General features: G+C 44.3%; 4 protein-coding genes and 1 pseudogene across 10 annotated transcripts in view; 1 reads left to right on the top strand and 4 right to left on the bottom strand.

Annotated features, from left to right (window-relative positions):
- Positions 1-3,056: 3,056 nt before the first annotated feature.
- Positions 3,057-25,026, top strand: part of LOC117190495 — a 54,194-nt gene continuing 32,224 nt past the window's right edge. For 2 of the 5 annotated variants that reach the window (XM_033395562.1, XM_033395561.1), the window contains exons 1-3: positions 3,057-3,137; positions 3,208-4,026; positions 12,579-12,625. In XM_033395562.1, the coding sequence (XP_033251453.1) occupies positions 3,293-4,026; positions 12,579-12,625 (781 nt within the window). In that variant the 5' untranslated portion in view covers positions 3,057-3,137; positions 3,208-3,292. Of the gene's footprint in view, positions 3,138-3,207; positions 4,466-12,578; positions 12,626-18,827; positions 19,707-25,026 lie in introns of those variants that run through there. The other 3 variants (XM_033395563.1, XM_033395564.1, XM_033395565.1) reach the window with 3 other exon arrangements.
- LOC117190492 lies at positions 4,462-6,723 on the bottom strand. Of its 2 annotated transcripts, none has more exons than XM_033395558.1 (6): positions 5,869-6,723; positions 5,456-5,807; positions 5,193-5,402; positions 5,007-5,125; positions 4,854-4,939; positions 4,462-4,799 (listed from the first exon to the last, which is right to left on the bottom strand). In XM_033395558.1, the coding sequence occupies exons 1-6, from the start codon at positions 6,171-6,173 to the stop codon at positions 4,768-4,770; spliced, it is 1,104 nt and encodes a 367-aa protein (XP_033251449.1). In that variant the 5' UTR covers positions 6,174-6,723; the 3' UTR covers positions 4,462-4,767. The 2 variants fall into 2 exon arrangements, 1 of the variants encoding a protein (XP_033251449.1); XR_004473708.1 differs by having other exon boundaries at positions 4,786-4,799; positions 4,854-4,953.
- On the bottom strand, positions 6,829-8,915 carry LOC117190496 (CSC1-like protein 1). The gene is made up of 3 exons (XM_033395566.1): positions 8,724-8,915; positions 7,068-7,928; positions 6,829-6,976 (listed from the first exon to the last, which is right to left on the bottom strand). Exons 2-3 carry the CDS (start codon positions 7,900-7,902, stop codon positions 6,864-6,866), a joined length of 948 nt encoding a protein of 315 aa, XP_033251457.1. The 5' UTR covers positions 7,903-7,928; positions 8,724-8,915; the 3' UTR covers positions 6,829-6,863.
- Positions 13,017-16,780, bottom strand: LOC117190505 (annotated as a pseudogene).
- On the bottom strand, positions 20,098-23,713 carry LOC117190491 (CSC1-like protein 1). 2 transcript variants are annotated; one of them, XR_004473707.1, is made up of 5 exons: positions 21,521-21,613; positions 21,109-21,459; positions 20,646-21,055; positions 20,495-20,580; positions 20,098-20,440 (listed from the first exon to the last, which is right to left on the bottom strand). XR_004473707.1 is itself a non-coding variant. In XM_033395557.1 (4 exons), the coding sequence occupies exons 2-4, from the start codon at positions 23,522-23,524 to the stop codon at positions 21,451-21,453; spliced, it is 1,185 nt and encodes a 394-aa protein (XP_033251448.1). In that variant the 5' UTR covers positions 23,525-23,550; positions 23,691-23,713; the 3' UTR covers positions 21,368-21,450. The 2 variants fall into 2 exon arrangements, 1 of the variants encoding a protein (XP_033251448.1); XM_033395557.1 differs by lacking the exons at positions 20,098-20,440; positions 20,495-20,580; positions 20,646-21,055 and adding exons at positions 22,690-23,550; positions 23,691-23,713 and having other exon boundaries at positions 21,368-21,459; positions 21,521-21,861.

Genomic DNA, 25,026 nt, shown 5'->3' with positions numbered 1-25,026 from the left:
AAATTAAACCATTGTCTTATTTGCAAACCAAAGAAATCGTAATAGAAAATACGTGATTAAATAATGTATTACATGTAAGCTTAATACTACTATTTGTCATAATCATAATAGGATTAAGCTACAAATTGTTTAATCTAAGTAAAAGCAATAAGCCTAAAACCGACCCGCACATAGAAACACCTTCAGACGAAGACGAGGAATCCCCAGCAGGCACAGTTTTAGACGCACCCGAACTATATCCAAGGATAATCGCCTGAGGACAGGCTTAAATCTAACAATGGGGGAGTGACATATCTATAGTCCATGCTCCGCATACCCTTGTCTATGTCTATTACCCTGCACCCACAATACTATAAACAATACGACACCCTCAGCTTCGAACCCTCATAAACAATCCCACGCTCGAAATGGACCACGCGCAGCCGATTGCAGGCAATGTAAACAAACACCCTAAACTGGAAGTTGAACATAAAACAAAAGCTGCCGCCCTAGAATCCAGCCGCACAAGAATCACGCCACTCTTCAGAGATCAATTACGAATCGATTCTCAAGAATCACACCATCCTAGCTGACCAATCAGAGGCCCTATTCTCAGCCACCCCCAAGTAATGCAACACCGATCATACGCAGCGGAAGCCTTTCATCAAAAGCCGCCTTTCCCACATATCGATCGAGTCACGTACTCCATCTCCGAAGCCGAAGTCGAAGCCAACGCCTCCGAATCCAAATCCGAATCCCAAACCGAGCATCATAATATAAATAGTCTGCATCTAAGAAGCCAACTCAGTTCTGTTCAAGACAAACGTCAATCGCGACACCGTCGGAGAATTCAACCAAAGTTAATTCCGTTCAAGACTTCAGACCTCAGTCATCGTCGGGGAAATAACTAATCAATGTACGCTAAAGTTTAAGTGAAGAATAAAACCTTTTTTAAAACGTAAACTGAAGTGTCGCATATTTAATTATATATATACTTAAATAAATATGCATAAATATAAATGGAGTTGGTTTTACATATATTTCAAATCAATTGTCAATCGCGCGCTTTCCGACGGGAATCTGAAAGCAAAATTTAGATGCCGGTCGCACCTTGAATACTCTCATGGACAATACCCATAAATTTTCTAATTCAATTATAAAATATCTTATGTACATACATATGTACATAAATATTAAAGTTTATTACATTCGTATATTTTATTTTGATATATTTAATCGGCATTTCGAGACAAAGTCTCACAAATTCAATTTAAAAAGAAGCATAGTCCAAAAATGTATAATTTTAACGTCAAAAATAGATAAATATGCAGACTGGTTTAAATTTTCCGATCCGTGCTTTGTACACCGAAATCATCTGCTCAATCAGTTTGTATTGATTTTGATTAGAAAAAATTGTAAATGGTTAACAGATAGGATGATAGGGAATCAAAATGCAAAATCATACGAGAAGAAGCTCAAAATTTTGCGGCAGTAGGATTTTTTATTTCATTTTATAAAATATATGTAAGTTAACGACAAAGTTGCCAAAACACCAGCAACCGACACGAGCCGCTCCAGATCGCCAAAACTGCTGGATCAGCGTCTGGATGATATCCGCCAACGGCGGGGGATTCTGAGAAATACCTCGCCACGGCTGAACTGCTGTCGTTGCATCGCTGCAACATTCCGTGGTCGCGAACCCACAATAAGAATAGGGCCTCAAAATATATTGAAAAGTAGTCTTTAATTATTCGTCAAATAAAGAACACGGACTTCGTCCGCCATAAAACTCAATATAAAACGTATATCTCCGAATTTCGCCCCACCCCCTTCCGCCCCCACAAAGGACGAAAATCTGTTGCATCCACAATATTGCACATTCGAGAAAATGACCATATCTATCAGATTGCTGAATCTGGGTCAGATCGGATCATTTTTGTAGCCAAAAGCAAGAAATCAATTTGCAGTGGCCACGCAGCGCCCGACGGCACGCTCAGACTGATTTTCTGTCTCACTCGCACGCACTCTTTGTCGTGTCGTTTAATATTAGCGGCGTCTGCCGGAGGAGAGCCATACTGACTAAGTATCGGGTATAAATGTAGAGTTGCGGTCTCCGCAGCAACTCACAACGTTCCCCCTCGTTTAGTCTGTGTTTGAATTCGGAATCTGTTTTAGTCACGAGTACGAACACAATATGTTTTCGCTGTAAATAATGCAAACATCGATTGCAAATTGTTTTTCATTAAGTATATACATATGTATATATATTTTTCTTATATTATATATGTATGTAGATACATCATTGTTTTAGTTATAATAAACAAAAAAGTCGAGAACCGACGGCGTTTGCATAATTTTTATAATTTATAATAAACCTGTTTAAAATAAGGAAATAAATGTGTAATTATATTATTGTAATATTTTATATTTTGTGGTATAAATCAAACAAATAACAGCTTTTATTTCATTTCCCGCGCCCTAGTGTACCATACCCCCACCCCCTGCCCATTCTTCATTTATTTTGTGGCGGTAGGTCAGTCCATCAAAAGACCCAAAACAAGAACAAAACTCAAATTTCAGTTCTAGCGGCCAATAATACTAAACACACGGGAGAATGCATGTGCACCCATACACTAAAACATGCTGGTGGCAAAACAGAACCAGACCTGAGAGAGTTCAAAAAATCTGAAAAAGCATACAATCACATATTTTTGTCGAAACATATTGCGTGTGTACTAACAAATGCAAACATGTTCTCTCTGCGCTCTCTCTCTCATGATGACGTCACTCTGGGGTACTGAACGCGCTAGCCAGTGTGTGACGCTTTCGTTGTGTGAACTGGCACATCTATATACTGTATGGTTAGTGGTACTATCGACTGCCGATAGTGCGATATCATTAACTATCGATATGTTTTCATTACATTTATATTTAATTTATAGGTGATAATTTAATTAAAACAGAAAAGACGAGTAGGATAGTACAAACTAGTCATAGAGTCCTAGTATTGCACTGCACCAGACGTTTTTCTGAGATAAAACCATATAAAAAAAACTATCGATGTTGCAGCCCTATAATAATTATAAAAATTCCATCACCGAGCACAATCGAAGCCTCTCTTTTTTCATAATTTTCCAAAAACAGTCGGAAACATTCCAGTAAGTTCACAGTTTGTTTTACTTCATTCTAGTTGTTCTTTCTAGTTGCTTACATCGTTCTTTTACACAGCCATCACACAAATAGTTTGCTACAACATTGATATTAATTTTGGTAAAAATTATCCCCATCAGAAGTCGTACGTTAATTCATTACAATGGCACCCACACCACCAAAATCGAATCCGTCGTTTCCGGCGGTGGTGAGCAAAAGTCCGCGGGCGGAGCTATCATTCACAATTCAGTTGCTGTCGGGAAGGGCCGTGGTGATGGTGGAGTGCCCGGGGTTTGACACGGAGCTGTTCATACCGCAGATTGTCAAAGACCGGATCACCCTCCAAAACATTATGCTGAATAGACGGTGCTGCAGTGAGTCCAGCTTGACCACATACCCGACCGTTCAACCTGTGAGCAGTCCGCCGGTGCGAGCACCGAAGAGGATGATTTCGTCTACACTACCACCACCTCTGGCAAGGAGCACTTCAACTTCACTTTCTGCCAACAAAACCGTTGAGCTGACACCAGAACCAGCGCGTTGCCAAGCAATTCCAACTTCACTTTCTATTCGTCGAATCCGCGCTGCCGACAAAACCGTTGAGCTGACACCAGAGCCAGCGCGTTGCCAAGCAATTCCATTCGAATCCGAGATACAGGACGTATCTCTTCATGTGAACCAGTCCTATTCGAACTCCAGCTTAGAATCCCTTCCTCCGCTTCTGCCGCCTGAAGTTTTGAGCATCACAGACGCGAGGATGAGTGTGTCGAGCACACCCAACTCTAATTTGAACGCAAGCCCACCTCTGAGAAGCTCAATACGGGTGAAGCCGCCGGAGCGCACTTACGCGCGTCGTAAGACCGACAATATCGGCAAAGCCAAGCCGCCGACGAAATGGTCGCCGGTGCAAAACAAGAAACGGCAACCACTATCTGCAACGAAGGGTCCAAATCCGAGCATGCATATAGAAGTGCGCAGGCGGAACTTCCTTGAGGACACACACAAGACTATTGAGCCCTACGACATGCAAAATGCTATCAGCTCGCCTGTTGTCCAAAAGGAAATCATCCAAAGGCAGGTCACTGCCAAGACAAAAAACAGTTTGATGCGCTGAAAGGCACGGCCTTCGATCTGCTGACAACGTCCGCCCAAGGGAACATAGCCGAAGAGTTGGTCCAACAGTTTCAGGAGGCCTGCATAGATAGGCGTTCCTCCACAGTGCCCAACTACATAGAGCTGTCCGCCAGCCCTCAGCTGCAACTAGACCACGAGGTGAAGGCTTTGCTGGCAAGACAAAAGCGTTTAGATCGGTGAAATAAAAAGCCAATGAAATGGATGAAGCGCACGTGATTTATTGCCGCTGATTTGTCTACGTTTTCAAAATTTACTGTTCGCCCTTCAAGTCAATTGCAATGTCTTAGGGTGTAGCAGCGTATTAAATGTCCCTTTCATGAAGAAACATATTCTTTTTAGTCCTACTTAGTCGTAGTTAGCCCTACTATATGTACAAATCTACCTAAAGATAAAAAATTTAATTAATTATAATTTTGTACGATAAAACGTACGTCTTGGGAACCCAAGACCCGGACCAGAGGCCTCTAAGAGCTGCGACAACGGAAGAAGGCTTTGAATCCCCGCTTAATAGCTCGTATGTTGTGTACGACCTCCTCCTATCATAAAGAATAATAATTAGATCCATTAAACGACAGAATACGATCACTTACCTGCATCAGATTGAAGCACATGGCAATCACGGCCATTCCCAGCAATAGATATACGGCACAGAATAAAGCTGACCTCAACTTTGTCCCTATCGGCGGTTATCTATCAAGAGAAAGCTCATAGAAGGTTCTTATTTGTATTCGTGATGATCTTACCACCCGGTCGCCTGGCACCAAATCCAATACTGCTTAGCGAGATTAAGCAAAAGTAACTGCCATCCAAGTAGTTCCAGTCCTCCCAGCGACCGAAGAGCAAGGTACCCCACAGAATGTACCTGAAAGAGAAGGAGTGCAGCGTGTTTAAGGGATCTGTGTGTGGCCGACCATGACAAAAATGCAGACTGTCAGAGGGACAGTTATCTCATCCGTGCTGCCGCGTATCTCTCGCTCAATATCCGAATCGGATCCGCTGTACGCCACATCCACGATGCTGGAGCTGTGATAAGAGCTCTTCGTGTAGTCGGTGCTACTGCTGCTGTTGCTGTTGGTGGTAGAGCTGCTGCTGGAGTAGCTACTGCTTCCGCCGCCACTCTCCATGTGGTGCATTTGGAGCTGAAATTATATGTGTGATGATATCCCACTTGATGAGAGACGCTCTCACTCACCGCCCGCGCAGAATGTCGCATCTTTCGTCTCTCCCGTATTATCCGGCGCTTGGCCACTCCAGGACATATGCGGCACAGGCAGACCTTGGAGTAAATCCACTTGAAGGACTTGGCCAGCACATCGCCAATGTTTGAGAGGTAGAGCAGGAACAAAGGCATCCCGATTATCGCATACAGAATGGTCGCCAGCTTACCCCACTCGGAGTGGGGTGTTATGTTACCATATTCGATCGTTGTGATGACGGTCAGCGAATAGAGAAAGGCCCCCGAGAAGCTCCATTGCTCCACATCGGGTCCCTTCAGTTGCTTCTTAACAATCGCCCGCTGGTACTCCAGAAGTACGTCATTGACACTAAAAGCGTAGAATAGTCTAGTTTAGTTTATGATTTGCTCAGTTGTTAGCTATATGTCACCGTTTCCTGTAGGCCTTGTGGTCGAAGAAACTAATGTTTTCGGCCGTCAACTCCCAGATGCGCGTGAGGCACTCCCCGCTGACATTGCGCTCGATGAACCGATTCGGCTTCTCCGACCTGAGTCGCTCGTATTCGAAGATTTCGATGGCCTGGAATATAAAGGCGCCGCCAATCGTGTAGAAGGTGACTAGCAGTATGATGCCCACATTGCTGAACATGAAGGCCGTGAAGTGGCGGCAGTGATCCTTGAATCGTTGAAATGCTGGCTTTTCCTTCCGGCGTTCCACTGGCGTTTGCTTGGACATGCTTCGAGCCGAGTGTCCTGCGCCTGGCCCCCATTGGCATTGGGCGTTTGGGGAGACGATGGGACCGCAGTAGAGCTGTAAATATACGATATGAGGGCTTGAGTGACGCCCCAAAGGATTTCCTGCACACCTATCGCTAAATATATCCGTGATTACTCGCAGTTTAGCCCAAACACACAAAGTGGTAAATAAACAAAACGCTGGCTATATTATCAAAGTGCTTAGCCTTAGCGGCCATAAATCTTTGCGAGCAATGGACGGATTCGGAACGTACGAATGAGTGTGCCCGTACGAGTATGCTGCCTTGCCTGTACGAGTAGGTGTTTTATTTTTATAGTCTAGTCTGGGATTATCGTGCAATATACGATCTGCAACGCATACTCGTAAAGATCTTGATACATTGTTTTAGTGCTGTCCGGACAGAGTTTGGATACCATTTTGCACCTACTCGTAGTTTACGAGTACATATGTATGTACATATGTATGTACATGCTATGCTACACAGAATTTCCAGGCGATCAGAGATTCCATTCCATTCCGCATTGCGTAGTGAATTCATGCGTGTGAATATGCGTGCGGATTAATCAAGAGAAAATATTCATATAAATAGTAATAATTAAGCTGGCAACTACTGAATGAATGAAAGAAGGGTAGCTGTGCTTCAAATGAAACGGAGATTCTTGTAATTTCTTAGTGAACGGACTTATCTATTAGAATGTGAAATTTTGGTTCCATGCACTCGCTGTTTCCACTGTTTTCCTCAGTAAGTAGCGCCCCGGCGGAGTGAGCGAGTCGAAACAGCTCTAATATTTGTCGTAAGATAGAAAAAGAATGAAGGAATAAATTGTACAAGTCACATAGATCTCTTCACAACATTGTACATATGCTGGGTACCATGTGTGTGTTGCGGGAAGTGCTTTTGCTTGTAATGGATTGTTGCTGATGTTGTAATCGGAAACAGCTCCTGCATGTAGTTCCGCACAACTGTCTTGTTGCGATCGCTGGACGAGATGTTCGATATCATGATAGTCCTCGTTGCGGCCTTTTTGAACGCATTGCGCCCCGACGCACGCCGCATGATGAGAACCACCAGCGGAATGTACAGGATGGTAATGATTGTGTGCACCCAGAGCCAAGGAGACTCCGGCGACAGGTTGGCCATAGTTGTCCGGCCAAAGGCATTCACATCGTACGGCGTATCCTTGGGTCCGTTCAGAAAATTGACGGGCAAAATTATGGCCAGAGAGATGAGGGTCACGATAGCCATGACGGCCATCAAATGCTGCTGGAAAGACAAGTAGTGCACTGCATCGGGACCCGTATGCAGCAAGATTGTCTCCTTCCTCAGCTTAAACGTGATCCAAATCCAGCCAAAGAGGCCCTGCTCGGGTTGCACTGGCGACAGGGGAGTGGAGTCGCCGCTGTTTTGGGAGTTGACACTTGGTCGCGGGGTCGCCTGCGTGGATGTGCCTGGCTGGGGCTCAACCATGCTGGTCGCTCGCGAATAGAATATCTCGGTCCAGCGTTTCTTGCTGCCATTGCTGTTCACCAGCGCCAAGCGGCCAAAGTCGCTCGCCTGATGCCGCAGCGTTGTGAACAGCAGAATGAGCAGAATCCAGAAAATTGTATTCAGTATCAGGGTCTCTGGTATCCCATTGTAGGCGCTCGTGAAGAAAGACGTGCGGTTACCCACTTGAGAGCAGTAGGATTGGTTACCGGAATCCGACATTGTGATTCGTGCAATGACTGAGCTTACTGAAACACAAAGAAAGTCACAATTAATAGAGTTTCCAGAAGCGATAAAGCCGTGTCGTGCAAGAATCTAAGCTCCAGAGCGGCGATAAGAATACACTTGTGGCAGATGCGCGGCAATTCCCCTCATAATTGGCACTTTCCTGGGGATTTATCCTTTCAGGTCAGTGTGTCAAAGTAGCCAAAGTCCATAAAATGATGATGTTTTACAGCTGCTGTACTCAAAATTGTACCTTCCAAACAGACAGCCAATCAAGGTAAAGTATCTTTTTAGGAATATAAACGGATAAACTCAAAAACAAACACACACTCTTATAAGTCAAACAACGAAGTTCTCATGCATTTTGGAGTTTTCAAAATGAGATAATCATTTAAAAATGTTTTTTTGGCACAGGGCAGGGGCGGGCGGGAATTGAGAGATAGCTAGACAAGAGGAAGGGGTGATGGGCTGGTTCGGGCAGGCAGGCAACGTATAGTTCGGTTTGTCTGTCTGGTACGTCTACCACCTTCTCTTTTTTGCGTTTTGTTTTGTTACTCGGCGGCATGAATCATCGACATTTCATTTTCGCCTTGGCCAGACGGCACATGAACGAATACAATTTGGAAACACTGCACAAGTTGAACTTTTTTGCTTTATTACATATATAATTATTTGTAATAGTTAACAGCAGGGCAACTAGTGTTGCGTGTGTGTGTGTTTTTTTTTGTTATCCACTTTCTTTGGCTTATTTTATGGCTTTCCCCCCGATTACGAATATAGGTTATATGGGTTTCTGCCACGCTGGCATTCTTGCATACCTTGTCCTCTGAAAATAATTCTTCGTTGTTGTTGGTCACTTTATAGAATTATACATCAACAAAATAAACAGATTGCAGTAGCAGGGTCGTAAAAATTGTCTGGCACTCCAGTATTGTTGCTCTCTCGCTCTTTCACCATTTGAAGATGTGCATTTTGTTAATTTCGTACTATCACTAACCATACAGTATATATGTAGATGTGCCAGTTCATACAACGAAAGCGTCACACACTGGCTAGCGCGTTCAGTACCCCAGAGTGACGTCATCATGAGAGAGAGAGCGCAGAGAGAACATGTTTGCATTTGTTAGTACACACGCAATATGTTTCGACAAAAATATGTGATTGTATGCTTTTTCAGATTTTTTGAACTCTCTCAGGTCTGGTTCTGTTTTGCCACCAGCATGTTTTAGTGTATGGGTGCACATGCATTCTCACGTACTTTGCGTGTGTGTGTTTAGTATTGCTGGCCGCTAGAACTGAAATTTGAGTTTGGTTCTTGTTTTGGGTTTTTTGATGGACTGACCTACCGCCACAAAATAAATGAAGAATGGGCAGGGGGTTGGGGTATGGTACACTAGGGCGCGGGAAATGAAATAAAAGCTGTTATTTGTTTGATTTATACCACAAAATATAAAATATTACAATAATATAATTACACATTTATTTCCTTATTTTAAACAGGTTTATTATAAATTATAAAAATTATGCAAACGCCGTCGGTTCTCGACTTTTTTGTTTATTATAACTAAAACAATGATGTATCTACATATATAATATAAGAAAAAATATATATATACTTAAATAAATATGCATAAATATAAATGGAATTGGTTTTACATATATTTCAAATCAATTGTCAATCGCGCGCTTTCCGACGGGAATCTGCAAAGCAAAATTTAGATGCCGGTCGCACCTTGAATACTCTCATGGAAAATACCCATAAATGTTCTAATTCAATTATAAAATATCTTATGTACATACATATGTACATAAATATTAAAGTTTATTACATTCGTATATTTTATTTTGATATATTTAATCGGCATTTCGAGACAAAGTCTCACAAATTCAATTTAAAAAGAAGCATAGTCCAAAAATGTATAATTTTAACGTCAAAAATAGATAAATATGCAGACTGGTTTAAATTTTCCGATCCGTGCTTTGTACACCGAAATCATCTGCTCAATCAGTTTGTATTGATTTTGATTAGAAAAAATTGTAAATGGTTAACAGATAGGATGATAGGGAATCAAAATGCAAAATTATACGAGAAGAAGCTCAAAATTTTGCGGCAGTAGGATTTTTTATTTAATTTTATAAAATGTATGTAAGTTAACGACAAAGTTGCCAAAACACCAGCAACCGACACGAGCCGCTCCAGATCGCCAAAACTGCTGGATCAGCGTCTGGATGATATCCGCCAACGGCGAGGGATTCCGAGAAATACCTCGCCACGGCTGAGCTGCTGTCGTTGCATCGCTGCAACATTCCGTGGTCGCGAACCCACAGTAAGAATTGGGCCTCAAAATATATTGAAAAGTAGTCTTTAATTATTCGTCAAATAAAGAACAAGCAAGAAAACTCAATATAAAATGTATATCTCCGAATTTCGCCCCACCCCCTTCCGCCCCCACAAAGGACGAAAATCTGTTGCATCCACAATATTGCACATTCGAGAAAATGACCATATCTATCAGATTGCTGAATCTGGGTCAGATCGGATCATTTTTGTAGCCAAAAGCAAGAAATCAATTTGCAGTGGCCACGCAGCGCCCGACGGCACGCTCAGACTGATTTTCTGTCTCACTCGCACGCACTCTTTGTCGTGTCGTTTAATATTAGCGGCGTCTGCCGGAGGAGAGCCATACTGACTAAGTATCGGGTATAAATGTAGAGTTGCGGTCTCCGCAGCAACTCACAACGTTCCCCCTCGTTTAGTCTGTGTTTGAATTCGGAATCTGTTTTAGTCACGAGTACGAACACAATATGTTTTCGCTGTAAATAATGCAAACATCGATTGCAAATTGTTTTTCATTAAGTATATACATATGTATATATATTTTTCTTATATTATATATGTATGTAGATACATCATTGTTTTAGTTATAATAAACAAAAAAGTCGAGAACCGACGGCGTTTGCATAATTTTTATAATTTATAATAAACCTGTTTAAAATAAGGAAATAAATGTGTAATTATATTATTGTAATATTTTATATTTTGTGGTATAAATCAAACAAATAACAGCTTTTATTTCATTTCCCGCGCCCTAGTGTACCATACCCCATTCCCCTGCCCATTCTTCATTTATTTTGTGGCGGTAGGTCAGTCCATCAAAAGACCCAAAACAAGAACCAAACTCAAATTTCAGTTCTAGCGGCCAGCAATACTAAACACACACACGCAAAGTACGTGAGAATGCATGTGCACCCATACACTAAAACATGCTGGTGGCAAAACAGAACCAGACCTGAGAGAGTTCAAAAAATCTGAAAAAGCATACAATCACATATTTTTGTCGAAACATATTTCGTGTGTACTAACAAATGCAAACATGTTCTCTCTGCGCTCTCTCTCTCATGATGACGTCACTCTGGGGTACTGAACGCGCTAGCCAGTGTGTGACGCTTTCGTTGTATGAACTGTCACATCTATATACTGTATGGTTAGTGGTACTATCGACTGCCGATAGTGCGATATCATTAACTATCGATATGTTTTCATTACATTTATATTTAATTTATAGGTGATTAAATTAAAACAGAAAATACGAGTAGGATAGTACAAACTAGTCATAGAGTCCTAGTATTGCACTGCACCAGACGTTTTTCTGAGATAAAACCATTAAAAAAAAACTATCGATGTTGCAGCCCTATAATAATTATACAAATTCTATCACCGAGCACAATCGAAGCCTCTCTTTTTTGATCAACAAATTCAAATTTTATCATAATTTTCCAAAAACAGTCGGAAACATTCCAGTAAGTTCACAGTTTGTTTTACTTCATTCTAGTTGTTCTTTCTAGTTGCTTACATCGTTCTTTTACACAGCCATCACACAAATAGTTTGCTACAACATTGATATTAATTTTGGTAAAAATTATCCTCATCGGAAGGCGTACGTTAATTCATTACAATGGCACCCGCACCACCAAAATCGAATCCGTCGTTGCCGGCGGTGGTGAGCAAAAGTCCGCGGGCGGAGCTATCATTCACAATTCAGTTGCTGTCGGGAAGGGCCGTGGTGATGGTGGAGTGCCCGGGTTATGACACGGAGCTGTTCATACCGCAGATTGTCAAAGACCGGATCACCCTCCAAAACATGCTGAATAGACGGTGCTGCAGTGAGTCCAGCTTGACCACATACCCGACCGTTCAACCTGTGAGCAGTCCGCCGGTGCGAGCACCGAAGAGGATGATTTCGTCTACACTACCACCACCTCTGGCAAGGAGCACTCCAACTTCACTTTCTGCCAAAAAAACCGTTGAGCTGACACCAGAACCAGCGCGTTGCCAAGCAATTCCAACTTCACTTTCTATTCGTCGAATCCGCGCTGCCGACAAAACCGTTGAGCTGACACCAGAGCCAGCGCGTTCCCAAGCAATTCCATTCGAATCCGAGATACAGGACGTATCTCTTCATGTGAACCAGTCCTATTCGAACTCCAGCTTAGAATCCCATCCTCCGCTTCTGCCGCCTGAAGTTTTGAGCATCACAGACGCGAGGATGAGTGTGTCGAGCACACCCAACTCTAATTTGAACGCAAGCCCACCTCTGAGAAGCTCAATACGGGTGAAGCCGCCGGAGCGCACTTACCGACAATATCGGCAAAGCCAAGCCGCCGACGAAATGGTCGCCGGTGCAAAACAAGAAACGGCAACCACTATCTGCAACGAAGGGTCCAAATCCGAGCATGCATATAGAAGGGCGCAGGCGGAACTTCCTTGAGGACACACACAAGACTATTGAGCCCTACGACCTGCAAAATGCTATCAGCTCGCCTGTTGTCCAAAAGGAAATCATCCAAAGGCAGGTCAATTTGCCAAGACAAAAAAACAGTTTGATGCGCTGAAAGGCACGGCCTTCGATCTGCTGACAACGTCCGCCCAAGGGAACATAGCCGAAGAGTTGGTCCAACAGTTTCAGGAGGCCTGCATGGATAGGCGTTCCTCCACAGTGCCCAACTACATAGAGCTGTCCGCCAGCCCTCAGCTGCAACTAGACCACGAGGTGAAGGCTTTGCTGGCAAGACAAAAGCGTTTAGATCGGTGAAATAAAAAGCCAATGAAATGGATGAAGCGCACGTGATTTATTGCCGCTGATTTGTCTACGTTTTCAAAATTTACTGTTCGCCCTTCAAGTCAATTGCAATATGTCTTAGGGTGTAGCAGCGTATTAAATGTCCCTTTCATGAAGAAAGTTATTCTTTTTAGTCCTACTTAGTCGTAGTTAGCCATACTATATGTACAAATCTACCTAAAGATAATACATTTAAATAATTATAATTTTGTACGATAAAACGTAATTGTAATTGGGAACCCAAGACCCGGACCAGAGGCCTCTAAGAGCTGCGACAACGGAAGCAGGCTTTGAAACCCCGCTTAATAGCTCGTATGTTGTGTACGACCTCCTCCTATCATAAAGAATAATCATTAGATCCATTAAACGACAGAATACGATCACTTACCTGCATCAGATTGAAGCACATGGCAATCACGGCCATTCCCAGCAATAGATATACGGCACAGAATAAAGCTGACCTCAACTTTGTCCCTATCGGCGGTTATATCAAGAGAAAGCTCATAGACGGTTCTTATTTGTATTCGTGATGATCTTACCACCCGGTCGCCTTGCACCAAATCACCAAATCCAATACTGCTTAGCGAGATTAAGCAAAAGTAACTGGCATCCAAGTAGTTCCAGTCCTCCCAGCGACCGAAGAGCAAGGTACCCCACAGAATGTACCTGAAAGAGAAGGAGTGCAGCGTGTTTAAGGGATCTGTGTGTGGCCGACCATGACAAAAATGCAGACTGTCAGAGGGACAGTTATCTCATCCGTGCTGCCGCGTATCTCTCGCTCAATATCCGAATCGGATCCGCTGTACGCCACATCCACGATGCTGGAGCTGTGATAAGAGCTCTTCGTGTAGTCGGTGCTACTGCTGCTGTTGCTGTTGCTGTTGGTGGTAGAGCTGCTGCTGGAGTAGCTACTGCTTCCGCCGCCACTCTCCATGTGGTGCATTTGGAGCTGAAATTATATGTGTGATGATATCCCACTTGATGAGAGACGCTCTCACTCACCGCCCGCGCAAGATGTCGCATCTTTCGTCTCTCCCGTATTATCCGGCGCTTGGCCACTCCAGGACATATGCGGCACAGGCAGACCTTGTAGTAAATCCACTTGAAGGACTTGGCCAGCACATCGCCAATGTTTGAGAGGTAGAGCAGGAACAAAGGCATCCCGATTATCGCATACAGAATGGTCGCCAGCTTACCCCACTCGGAGTGGGGTGTTATGTTACCATATCCGATCGTTGTGATGACGGTCAGCGAATAGAGAAAGGCCCCCGAGAAGCTCCATTGCTCCACATCGGGTCCCTTCAGTTGCTTCTTAATAATCGCCCGCTGGTACTCCAGAAGTACGTCATTGACACTAAAAGCGTAGAATAGTCTAGTTTAGTTTATGATTTGCTCAGTTGTTAGCTATATGTCACCGTTTCCTGTAGGCCTTGTGGTCGAAGAAACTAATGTTTTCGGCCGTCAACTCCCAGATGCGCGTGAGGCACTCCCCGCTGACATTGCGCTCGATGAACCGATTCGGCTTCTCCGACCTGAGTCGCTCGTATTCGAAGATTTCGATGGCCTGGAATATGAAGGCGCCGCCAATCGTGTAGAAGGTGACTAGCAGTATGATGCCCACATTGCTGAACATGAAGGCCGTGAAGTGGCGGCAGTGATCCTTGAATCGTTTAAATGCTGGCTTCTCCTTCCGGCGTTCCACTGGCGTTTGCTTGGACATGCTTCGAGCCGAGTGTCCTGCGCCTGGCCCCATTGGCATTGGGCGTTTGGGGAGACGATGGGACCGCAGTAGAGCTGTAAATATACGATATGAGGGCTTGAGTGACGCCCCAAAGGATTTCCTGCACACCTATCGCTAAATACATATATCCGTGATTACTCGCAGTTTAGCCCAAACACACAAAGTGGTAAATAAACAAAACGCTGGCTATATTATCGAAGTGCTTAGCCTTAGCGGCCATAAATCTTTGCGAGCAATGGACGGATTCGGAACGTACGAATGAGTGTTCATGTGTGTGCCCGTACGAGTATGCTGCCTTGCCTGTACGAGTAGGTGTTTTATTTTTATAGTCTAGTCTGGGATTATCGTGCAATATACGATCTGCAACGCATACTCGTAAAGATCTTGATACATTGTTTTAGTGCTGTCCGGACAGAGTTTGGATACCATTTTGCACCTACTCGTAGTTTACGAGTACATATGTACATATGTATGTACATGCTATGCTACACAGAATTTCCAGGCGATCAGAGATTCCATTCCATTCCGCATTGCGTAGTGAATTCATGCGTGTGAATATGCGTGCGGATTAATCAAGAGAAAATATTCATATAAATAGTAATAATTAAGCTGGCAACTACTGAATGAATGAAAGAAGGGTAGCTGTGCTTCAAATGAAACGGAGATTCTTGTAATTTCTTAGTGAACGGACTTATCTATTAGAATGTGAAATTTTGGTTCCATGCACTCGCTGTTTCCACTGTTTTCCTCAGTAAGTAGCGCCCCGGCGGAGTGAGCGAGTCGAAACAGCTCTAATATTTGTCGTAAGATAGAAAAAGAATGAAGGAATAAATTGTACAAGTCACATAGATCTCTTCACAACATTGTACATATGCTGGGTACCATGTGTGTGTTGCGGGAAGTGCTTTTGCTTGTAATGGATTGTTGCTGATGTTGTAATCGGAAACAGCTCCTGCATGTAGTTCCGCACAACTGTCTTGTTGCGATCGCTGGACGAGATGTTCGATATCAAGATTGTCCTCGTTGCGGCCTTTTTGAACGCATTGCGCCCCGACGCACGCCGCATGATGAGAACCACCAGCGGAATGTACAGGATGGTAATGATTGTGTGCACCCAGAGCCAAGGAGACTCCGGCGACAGGTTGGCCATAGTTGTCCGGCCAAAGGCATTCACATCGTACGGCGTATCCTTGGGTCCGTTCAGAAAATTGACGGGCAATTTTATGGCCAGAGAGATGAGGGTCACGATAGCCATGACGGCCATCAAATGCTGCTGGAAAGACAAGTAGTGCACTGCATCGGGACCCGTATGCAGCAAGATTGTCTCCTTCCTCAGCTTAAACGTGATCCAAATCCAGCCAAAGAGGCCCTGCTCGGGTTGCACTGGCGACAGGGGAGTGGAGTCGCCGCTGTTTTGGGAGTTGACACTTGGTCGCGGGGTCGCCTGCGTGGATGTGCCTGGCTGGGGCTCAACCATGCTGGTCGCTCGCGAATAGAATATCTCGGTCCAGCGTTTCTTGCTGCCATTGCTGTTCACCAGCGCCAAGCGGCCAAAGTCGCTCGCCTGATGCCGCAGCGTTGTGAACAGCAGAATGAGCAGAATCCAGAAAATTGTATTCAGTATCAGGGTCTCTGGTATCCCATTGTAGGCGCTCGTGAAGAAAGACGTGCGGTTACCCACTTGAGAGCAGTAGGATTGGTTACCGGAATCCGACATTGTGATTCGTGCAATGACTGAGCTTACTGAAACACAAAGAAAGTCACAATTAATAGAGTTTCCAGAAGCGATAAAGCCGTGTCGTGCAAGAATCTAAGCTCCAGAGCGGCGATAAGAATACACTTGTGGCAGATGCGCGGCAATTCCCCTCATAATTGGCACTTTCCTGGGGATTTATCCTTTCAGGTCAGTGTGTCAAAGTAGCCAAAGTCCATAAAATGATGATGTTTTACAGCTGCTTTACTCAAAATTGTACCTTCCAAACAATACCTACAAATCAATTTGCAGTGGCCACGCAGCGCCCGACGGCACGCTCAGACTGATTTTCTGTCTCTCTCGCACGCACTCTTTGTCGTGTCGTTTAATATTAGCGGCGTCTGCCGGAGGAGAGCCATACTGACAAAGCCATCGGGTATAAATGTAGAGTTGCGGTCTCCGCAGCAACTCACAACGTTCCCCCTCGTTTAGTCTGTGTTTGAATTCGGAATTTCCCTTTATTCACGAGTACGAACACAATATGTTTTCGCTGTAAATAATGCAAACATCGATTGAACAAATGTTTTCATTAAGTATATATGTATATATTTTTTCTTATATTATATATGTAGATACATCATTGTTTTAGTTATAATAAACAAAAAAGTCGAGAACCGACGGCGTTTGCATAATTTTTATAATTTATAATAAACCTGTTTAAAATAAGGAAATAAATGTGTAATTATATTATTGTAATATTTTATATTTTGTGGTATAAATCAAACAAATAACAGCTTTTATTTCATTTCCCGCGCCCTAGTGTACCATACCCCATCCCCCTGCCCATTCTTCATTTATTTTGTGGCGGTAGGTCAGTCCATCAAAAGACCCAAAACAAGAACCAAACTCAAATTTCAGTTCTAGCGGCCAGCAATACTAAACACACACACGCAAAGTACGTGAGAATGCATGTGCACCCATACACTAAAACATGCTGGTGGCAAAACAGAACCAGACCTGAGAGAGTTCAAAAAATCTGAAAAAGCATACAATCACATATTTTTGTCGAAACATATTGCGTGTGTACATGCAAATGCAAACATGTTCTCTCTGCGCTCTCTCTCTCATGATGACGTCACTCTGGGGTACTGAACGCGCTAGCCAGTGTGTGACGCTTTCGTTGTATGAACTGGCACATCTATATACTGCATGGTTAGTGGTACTATCGACTGCCGATAGTGCGATATCATTAACTATCGATATGTTTTCATTACATTTATATTTAAATTGCTATGATCCGCCTCTTTGCCACCCTGGCCTATCGTTCCCAGCTAGCTCACGGCGAAGTCAGGGGTGTTTCCGACCCGATAAGCCAGGGGACGGATTGAACAAAACAAAAAACAAAAAAAAACATACAAAAAAAACAAATCTAATTTATAGGACAGACTTGTCCTCGTTGGCACTTTCGTCAGCGGGGATAGTTGGTTTCGTTATCCCTAGCAGGGTCCCACTCTTCCTTGAGCGCCACCTTTTGAATCCGCTCCCTTTTCATATTCAGGGTCCCGCTCTTCTTCTCGCTCTCGTCCCACCCAACTACCGTTTTCTATTCACTCATGACTCTTTTCAAATTTTCATTTTTATATCCATTATATTTTCATATTTAACTTGAACATTATTAATTAATAATCTAGGTTTATATAAAGGAAACAAATACTAACACAAAAACACTGGTGTGTGGGGACAGAAACGTGTCTCCAGTCGGTGCTCCGCTGACGGTTCCTTGGTGCCGGTGCTCCGCTGACGGTTCTCGCATCAGTTTTCCGGCCTGGCCAGTACCGGGATGCTGCTGCCGATGTCCGCCGCTTCTGCTGATGTTGATGCCTGCCGCAGATGTCTTGGTGGGATCGTCGTCTCAACGATCACCGATTTTGTTTCCTTTTTTTCTTTCAGGGCACGTGCGGCCTCCACTATTCTCCACCGGAAACTCTTCCCTTTTCTTCCTCCTCGCCCCGTTTCCTTTTCTCCTACGCAACTCTGCCACTGCATCCCAGGATCCACTATAGATGCCGCTGTCTCTTTCTTCTCCAGCCCTGATACCTATCGGCTCTGTCCAAAACCGCCCATAACAAATTTATAGGTGATAATTTAATTAAAACAGAAAATACGAGTAGGATAGTACAAACTAGTTATAGAGTCCTAGTATTGCACTGCACCAGACGTTTTTCTGAGATAAAACCATATAAAAAAAACTATCGATGTTGCAACCCTATAATAATTATAAAAATTCCATCCCCGAGCACAATCGAAGCCTCTCTTTTTTCATAATTTTTCAAAAACAGACGTAAACTTCATTCTGATTGTTCTTTCTAGTTGCTTACATCGTTCTTTTACACAGCCATCACACAAATAGTTTGCTACAACATTGATATTAATTTTGGTAAAAATTATCCTCATCGGAAGGCGTACGTTAATTCATTACAATGGCACCCGCACCACCAAAATCGAATCCGTCGTTGCCGGCGGTGGTGAGCAAAAGTCCGCGGGCGGAGCTATCATTCACAATTCAGTTGCTGTCGGGAAGGGCCGTGGTGATGGTGGAGTGCCCGGGTTATGACACGGAGCTGTTCATACCGCAGATTGTCAAAGACCGGATCACCCTCCAAAACATTATGCTGAATAGACGGTGCTGCAGTGAGTCCAGCTTGACCACATACCCGACCGTTCAACCTGTGAGCAGTCCGCCGGTGCGAGCACCGAAGAGGATGATTTCGTCTACACTACCACCACCTCTGGCAAGGAGCACTCCAACTTCACTTTCTGCCAACAAAACCGTTGAGCTGACACCAGAACCAGCGCGTTGCCAAGCAATTCCAACTTCACTTTCTATTCGTCGAATCCGCGCTGCCGACAAAACCGTTGAGCTGACACCAGAGCCAGCGCGTTGCCAAGCAATTCCATTCGAATCCGAGATACAGGACGTATCTCTTCATGTGAACCAGTCCTATTCGAATTCCAGCTTAGAATCCCATCCTCCGCTTCTGCCGCCTGACGTTTTGAGCATCACAGACGCGAGGATGAGTGTGTCGAGCACACCCAACTCTAATTTGAACGCAAGCCCACCTCTGAGAAGCTCAATACGGGTGAAGCCGCCGGAGCGCACTTACCGACAATATCGGCAAAGCCAAGCCGCCGACGAAATGGTCGCCGGTGCAAAACAAGAAACGGCAACCACTATCTGCAACGAAGGGTCCAAATCCGAGCATGCATATAGAAGTGCGCAGGCGGAACTTCCTTGAGGACACACACAAGACTATTGAGCCCTACGACCTGCAAAATGCTATCAGCTCGCCTGTTGTCCAAAAGGAAATCATCCAAAGGCAGGTCAATTTGCCAAGACAAAAAAACAGTTTGATGCGCTGAAAGGCACGGCCTTCGATCTGCTGACAACGTCCGCCCAAGGGAACATAGCCGAAGAGTTGGTCCAACAGTTTCAGGAGGCCTGCATGGATAGGCGTTCCTCCACAGTGCCCAACTACATAGAGCTGTCCGCCAGCCCTCAGCTGCAACTAGACCACGAGGTGAAGGCTTTGCTGGCAAGACAAAAGCGTTTAGATCGGTGAAATAAAAAGCCAATGAAATGGATGAAGCGCACGTGATTTATTGCCGCTGATTTGTCTACGTTTTCAAAATTTACTGTTCGCCCTTCAAGTCAATTGCAATATGTCTTAGGGTATAGCAGCGTATTAAATGTCCCTTTCATGAAGAAAGTTATTCTTTTTAGTCCTACTTAGTCGTAGTTAGCCATACTATATGTACAAATCTACCTAAAGATAATACATTTAAATAATTATAATTTTGTACGATAAAACGTAATTGTAATTGGGAACCCAAGACCCGGACCAGAGGCCTCTAAGAGCTGCGACAACGGAAGCAGGCTTTGAATCCCCGCTTAATAGCTCGTATGTTGTGTACGACCTCCTCCTATCATAAAGAATAATCATTAGATCCATTAAACGACAGAATACGATCACTTACCTGCATCAGATTGAAGCACATGGCAATCACGGTCATTCCCAGCAATAGATATACGGCACAGAATAAAGCTGACCTCAACTTTGTCCCTATCGGCGGTTATATCAAGAGAAAGCTCATAGACGGTTCTTATTTGTATTCGTGATGATCTTACCACCCGGTCGCCTTGCACCAAATCACCAAATCCAATACTGCTTAGCGAGATTAAGCAAAAGTAACTGCCATCCAAGTAGTTCCAGTCCTCCCAGCGACCGAAGAGCAAGGTACCCCACAGAATGTACCTGAAAGAGAAGGAGTGCAGCGTGTTTAAGGGACCTGTGTGTGGCCGACCATGACAAAAATGCAGACTGTCAGAGGGACAGTTATCTCATCCGTGCTGCCGCGTATCTCTCGCTCAATATCCGAATCGGATCCGCTTTACGCCACATCCACGATGCTGGAGCTGTGATAAGAGCTCTTCGTGTAGTCGGTGCTACTGCTGCTGTTGCTGTTGCTGTTGGTGGTAGAGCTGCTGCTGGAGTAGCTACTGCTTCCGCCGCCACTCTCCATGTGGTGCATTTGGAGCTGAAATTATATGTGTGATGATATCCCACTTGATGAGAGACGCTCTCACTCACCGCCCGCGCAAGATGTCGCATCTTTCGTCTCTCCCGTATTATCCGGCGCTTGGCCACTCCAGGACATATGCGGCACAGGCAGACCTTGTAGTAAATCCACTTGAAGGACTTGGCCAGCACATCGCCAATGTTTGAGAGGTAGAGCAGGAACAAAGGCATCCCGATTATCGCATACAGAATGGTCGCCAGCTTACCCCACTCGGAGTGGGGTGTTATGTTACCATATCCGATCGTTGTGATGACGGTCAGCGAATAGAGAAAGGCCCCGAGAAGCTCCATTGCTCCACATCGGGTCCCTTCAGTTGCTTCTTAACAATCGCCCGCTGGTACTCCAGAAGTACGTCATTGACACTAAAAGCGAAGAATAGTCTAGTTAAGTTTATGATTTGCTCAGTTGTTAGCTATATGTCACCGTTTCCTGTAGGCCTTGTGGTCGAAGAAACACTCCCCGCTGACATTGCGCTCGATGAACCGATTCGGCTTCTCCGACCTGAGTCGCTCGTATTCGAAGATTTCGATGGCCTGGAATATAAAGGCGCCGCCAATCGTGTAGAAGGTGACTAGCAGTATGATGCCCACATTGCTGAACATGAAGGCCGTGAAGTGGCGGCAGTGATCCTTGAATCGTTGAAATTCTGGCTTCTCCTTCCGGCGTTCCACTGGCGTTTGCTTGGCCAGGCTTCGAGCCGAGTGTCCTGCGCCTGGCCCCCATTGGCATTGGGCGTTTGGGGAGACGATGGGACCGCAGTAGAGCTGTAAATATACGATATGAGGGCTTGAGTGACGCCCCAAAGGATTTCCTGCACACCTATCGCTAAATACATATATCCGTGATTACTCGCAGTTTAGCCCAAACACACAAAGTGGTAAATAAACAAAACGCTGGCTATATTATCGAAGTGCTTAGCCTTAGCGGCCATAAATCTTTGCGAGCAATGGACGGATTCGGAACGTACGAATGAGTGTTCATGTGTGTGCCCGTACGAGTATGCTGCCTTGCCTGTACGAGTAGGTGTTTTATTTTTATAGTCTAGTCTGGGATTATCGTGCAATATACGATCTGCAACGCATACTCGTAAAGATCTTGATACATTGTTTTAGTGCTGTCCGGACAGAGTTTGGATACCATTTTGCACCTACTCGTAGTTTACGAGTACATATGTACATATGTATGTACATGCTATGCTACACAGAATTTCCAGGCGATCAGAGATTCCATTCCATTCCGCATTGCGTAGTGAATTCATGCGTGTGAATATGCGTGCGGATTAATCAAGAGAAAATATTCATATAAATAGTAATAATTAAGCTGGCAACTACTGAATGAATGAAAGAAGGGTAGCTGTGCTTCAAATGAAACGGAGATTCTTGTAATTTCTTAGTGAACGGACTTATCTATTAGAATGTGAAATTTTGGTTCCATGCACTCGCTGTTTCCACTGTTTTCCTCAGTAAGTAGCGCCCCGGCGGAGTGAGCGAGTTGAAACAGCTCTAATATTTTTCGTTAGATAGAAAAAGAATGAAGGAATAAATTGTACAAGTCACATAGAGTCTTCACAACATTGTACATATGCTGGGTACCATGTGTGTGTTGCGGGAAGTGCTTTTGCTCGTAATGGATTGTTGCTGATGTTGTAATCGGAAACAGCTCCTGCATGTAGTTCCGCACAACTGTCTTGTTGCGATCGCTGGACGAGATGTTCGATATCAAGATTGTCCTCGTTGCGGCCTTTTTGAACGCATTGCGCCCCGACGCACGCCGCATGATGAGAACCACCAGCGGAATGTACAGGATGGTAATGATTGTGTGCACCCAGAGCCAAGGAGACTCCGGCGACAGGTTGGCCATAGTTGTCCGGCCAAAGGCATTCATATCGTACGGCGTATCCTTGGGTCCGTTCAGAAAATTGACGGGCAATTTTATGGCCAGAGAGATGAGGGTCACGATAGCCATGACGGCCATCAACTGCTGCTGGAAAGACAAGTAGTGCACTGCATCGGGACCCGTATGCAGCAAGATTGTCTCCTTCCTCAGCTTAAACGTGATCCAAATCCAGCCAAAGAGGCCCTGCTCGGGTTGCACTGGCGACAGGGGAGTGGAGTCGCCGCTGTTTTGGGAGTTGACACTTGGTCGCGGGGTCGCCTGCGTGGATGTGCCTGGCTGGGGCTCAACCATGCTGGTCGCTCGCGAATAGAATATCTCGGTCCAGCGTTTCTTGCTGCCATTGCTGTTCACCAGCGCCAAGCGGCCAAAGTCGCTCGCCTGATGCCGCAGCGTTGTGAACAGCAGAATGAGCAGAATCCAGAAAATTGTATTCAGTATCAGGGTCTCTGGTATCCCATTGTAGGCGCTCGTGAAGAAAGACGTGCGGTTACCCACTTGAGAGCAGTAGGATTGGTTACCGGAATCCGACATTGTGATTCGTGCAATGACTGAGCTTACTGAAACACAAAGAAAGTCACAATTAATAGAGTTTCCAGAAGCGATAAAGCCGTGTCGTGCAAGAATCTAAGCTCCAGAGCGGCGATAAGAATACACTTGTGGCAGATGCGCGGCAATTCCCCTCATAATTGGCACTTTCCTGGGGATTTATCCTTTCAGGTCAGTGTGTCAAAGTAGCCAAAGTCCATAAAATGATGATGTTTTACAGCTGCTGTACTCAAAATTGTACCTTCCAAACAATACCTACAAATCAATTTGCAGTGGCCACGCAGCGCCCGACGGCACGCTCAGACTGATTTTCTGTCTCTCTCGCACGCACTCTTTGTCGTGTCGTTTAATATTAGCGGCGTCTGCCGGAGGAGAGCCATACTGACTAAGCCATCGGGTATAAATGTAGAGTTGCGGTCTCCGCAGCAACTCACAACGTTCCCCCTCGTTTAGTCTGTGTTTGAATTCGGAATCTCTTTTAGTCACGAGTACGAACACAATATGTTTTCGCTGTAAATAATGCAAACATCGATTGCAAATTGGTTTTCATTAAGTATATATGTATATATTTTTTCTTATATTATATATGTAGATACATCATTGTTTTAGTTATAATAAACAAAAAAGTCGAGAACCGACGGCGTTTGCATAATTTTTATAATTTATAATAAACCTGTTTAAAATAAGGAAATAAATGTGTAATTATATTATTGTAATATTTTATATTTTGTGGTATAAATCAAACAAATAACAGCTTTTATTTCATTTCCCGCGCCCTAGTGTACCATACCCCATCCCCCTGCCCATTCTTCATTTATTTTGTGGCGGTAGGTCAGTCCATCAAAAGACCCAAAACAAGAACCAAACTCAAATTTCAGTTCTAGCGGCCAGCAATACTAAACACACACACGCAAAGTACGTGAGAATGCATGTGCACCCATACACTAAAACATGCTGGTGGCAAAACAGAACCAGACCTGAGAGAGTTCAAAAAATCTGAAAAAGCATACAATCACATATTTTTGTCGAAACATATTGCGTGTGTACTAACAAATGCAAACATGTTCTCTCTGCGCTCTCTCTCTCATGATGACGTCACTCTGGGGTACTGAACGCGCTAGCCAGTGTGTGACGCTTTCGTTGTATGAACTGGCACATCTATATACTGTATGGTTAGTGGTACTATCGACTGCCGATAGTGCGATATCATTAACTATCGATATGTTTTCATTACATTTATATTTAAATTGCTATGATCCGCCTCTTTGCCACCCTGGCCTATCGTTCCCAGCTAGCTCACGGCGAAGTCAGGGGTGTTTCCGGCCCGATAAGCCAGGGGACGGATTGAACAAAACAAAAAACAAAAAACAAAAAAAAACATACAAAAAAAACAAATCTAATTTATAGGACAGACTTGTCCTCGTTGGCACTTTCGTCAGCGGGGATAGTTGGTTTCGTTATCCCTAGCAGGGTCCCACTCTTCCTTG

The sequence above is a fragment of the Drosophila miranda genome (genome assembly GCF_003369915.1).
Source record: "Drosophila miranda strain MSH22 chromosome Y unlocalized genomic scaffold, D.miranda_PacBio2.1 Contig_Y1_pilon, whole genome shotgun sequence".
Lineage (NCBI taxonomy): Eukaryota > Metazoa > Arthropoda > Insecta > Diptera > Drosophilidae > Drosophila > Drosophila miranda.
Note: the sequence above shows the minus strand (reverse complement) of the source record. Positions and strands in the feature narration are given on the sequence as shown.